General features: G+C 51.2%; 1 protein-coding gene across 1 annotated transcript in view; it reads left to right on the top strand.

Annotated features, from left to right (window-relative positions):
* The window catches only part of LOC107106829 (SPARC-related modular calcium-binding protein 1-like), a gene marked incomplete at its 5' end in the record, with an annotated part of 30,304 nt that overhangs the window by 4,651 nt on the left and 22,931 nt on the right, over nucleotides 1–2,722 (top strand). Inside the window, one exon of the mRNA XM_015407042.1 lies at nucleotides 1,609–1,708. Within this exon, the coding sequence (XP_015262528.1) occupies nucleotides 1,609–1,708 (100 nt within the window). The remainder of the gene's footprint in view (nucleotides 1–1,608; nucleotides 1,709–2,722) is intronic.

Raw genomic sequence — 2,722 nt, forward strand, 5'->3', positions numbered from 1 at the left:
AGAGGCCTACACAGATCATGACAGGGGCACTAAGGGGAACTAGGCCTTGGGGAGCCTGGCCTCAGGGTGTCTGCGGCTGGGGTCGCTGGCCCCGGCTCAGGAATGGTCTCTCCTTCTGGCTGCACCTCTTGTGCAGCTGCTGGGGACTCTTCCTCCTCGGGTACTGCTAAGGGTTCTTCCTCCGGGCTGTCTCTAAAGGAGTCTGAGTTGTTCTCTGCCTGTTCCTCATCCGAGGAGGAGTCGGCCTCAGCCGGACCCAGACCCACAACAGCATTTGACTAATTCACAGTATTTTATTTATCGGCACTCCTAAGCAGGGCTCTTTTTGTAGAAAAAGCCCAGCAGGAACTCATTAGCATAATAGGCCACACCCAACAGCAGAAACACATTAGCATATTAGGCCACACCCCTGACAGCACAGCTCATTAGCATATTAGGCCGCACCCCATGTTACCAGAAGTGTGGTCATCCAGCCACACCCACCTTTTGCTTGTTATTCTGTTTACCTTGTTTGTTGTCAAAACCCAGGGCTCTTTTTGTAGCAGGGACTCCTTTGCATGTTAGGCCACACACCCCTAATGTAGCCAATCCTAATGAGTTCCTGCTGTTGGGTGTGGCCTATTATGCTAATGAGTTCCTGCTGGGCGTGGCCAACTTGGGAGCCAGCCGGAACTCTGTTCCTGTGCGTTCCTGCCCCAAAATAGCCCTGGGTTTAGCAGTCGTATGGGGGGTACTGTACTGTACTGTAAGAGTTGAAGGTTTTAGGAAATGTTTCCATCTGTATCCTGAGAATGCTGGGAGATGGAGTAATTTCTTAAAAGGCAGGTGCTTTAAAAAAGAAGAGCTGACATCCCTGATTGTACGAAGGGAGGGTGGGTGTATGGTTTGGACTGAACTTTACATGATAGAGAGTTAGAAAATTATGCATGGGATAGAGAAGGGAGAGAAAGAAGTCCTTTTCTCACTTTCTCACAATACAAGAACTCACCAACAGTCCATGAAATTACGGAGCAGGAGGCTTAGAACAGATCAAAGGAAGTCCTTCTTCGCCCAAAGAGTCATTCACACGTGGAATTCACTGCCACAAGAAGTGGCGGCGGCTACAAGCACAGACAGCTTCAAGAGGGGATTGGAGAAACATCTGGAGAAGAGGTCCGCCCGTGGCTATTAGCCACAAAGTACAGATGGAACATTATGTCCGGGGCAGTGAGGCTCTGTATTCTTGGCATTTGGGGGGTGCTGGGGGGGCAACAGTTGGAGGGCTTCTGGAGTTCTGCCCCCACTGGTGGACCTCCTGATGACACCTGGGTTTTGGCCACTGTGTAACACCGAGTGCTGGACTGGATGGGCCATTGGCCTTATCCAACATGGCTTCTCTTATGTTCTTATATCTGGGGCAGGGATGCTCTGTCTTCTTGGTGCTTGGGGGGGGGGAGTGGGAAGGCTTCTGGCGTTCTGGCCCCACTGGTGGACCTCCTGATGGCCCCTGGGTTTTTGGCCACTGTGTGACACAGAGCGTTGGACCGGATGGGCCATTGGCCTGATCCAACATGGCTTCCCTTAACATTCTTAAGTTCTCTTAACTGCCCTCTTTCCTTCCTCTCCTAGGTTCAGTGCCACAAACAGACGGGCTACTGTTGGTGTTCTACTCCGGAAGGGAAGCCTATCAGTGGGACGTCAGTCCTCAATGAAACCCCAAATTGTACAGGTAGAACGCTCTGCCTTGGGTCTCTTTCTGTCTCCCCTGCCCCAAATCCCATTTCCTTTGCTGGAAATAAAGGTTGCCAACACCTTTTTTCTGGCCCCGCTCCTGTGCCTTCGACTATGGCCTGACTCACGGAAGTTATAAAGTGTCGCTCTCTTCTGATTAGGAGATAGGCTTGCCAAGTCCCCCCGGGGGGCGGGGAAACCCCCCACCCCAGAGGCCCATTCCCCGCCGCCGGCAGATTGGTCCCCGGGGGGAACCCTACCCCCAAAGTACGCGACGTGCACGTCACCCGGAAGTGACGCGACCACGCCGGGCATGCTGGGGGCGGGGCCACGGTCATCCGAGGGAAAACTCTATGGTGACGTGGTTGCGGCACTCCAGGAGCGAGCCGGGAGCCCCCCGCTACAGCGACAGGTAGGACTTGGCAACCCTATTAGGAGATGATGAAACGAGGGGGAGGGAATAGGGGGCAGGCTGGCTGTAACTCACCTGGACATTTCCTAAAGGGGCTGCTGCTGCTGCTGCTGTAGGGGTAATGTCGACTAGAGATAACCAATATACGAAATGTGTAATAATAATTCAATAATGCAAAAATATAATTGCTATAACAATATTGGCCAAGGTGTAACCAAGATACAGAAGGAAGAATGATAATGGAAAGAAGAGTAATGTCCCAAGTATTTTACTGTGTCTCACTCCAGTAGGGTTGTAATATCAAAGTCCAATTTGACATGATTGAGGTTTATAAGATTATGCATGGGAAAGAGCAGGTAGAGAAAGAGGTACTTTTCTCCCTTTCTCACAAGACAAGAACTCGTGGGCACTCCATGAAATTGCTGAGCGGTCAGGTTAGAACGGATAAAAGGAAGTACTTCTTCACCCAAAGAGTGATTAACACATGGAATTCACTGCCACAGGAAGTGGTGGCGGCTACAAGCATGGACGGCTTCAAAAGGGAATTAGATAAGCATATGGAGCAGAGGTCCATCAGTGGCTATTAGCCACAAGGTATAG

This window comes from Gekko japonicus, unplaced genomic scaffold (assembly GCF_001447785.1).
Source record: "Gekko japonicus isolate JY-2015 unplaced genomic scaffold, Gekko_japonicus_V1.1 scaffold2099, whole genome shotgun sequence".
NCBI lineage: Eukaryota > Metazoa > Chordata > Lepidosauria > Squamata > Gekkonidae > Gekko > Gekko japonicus.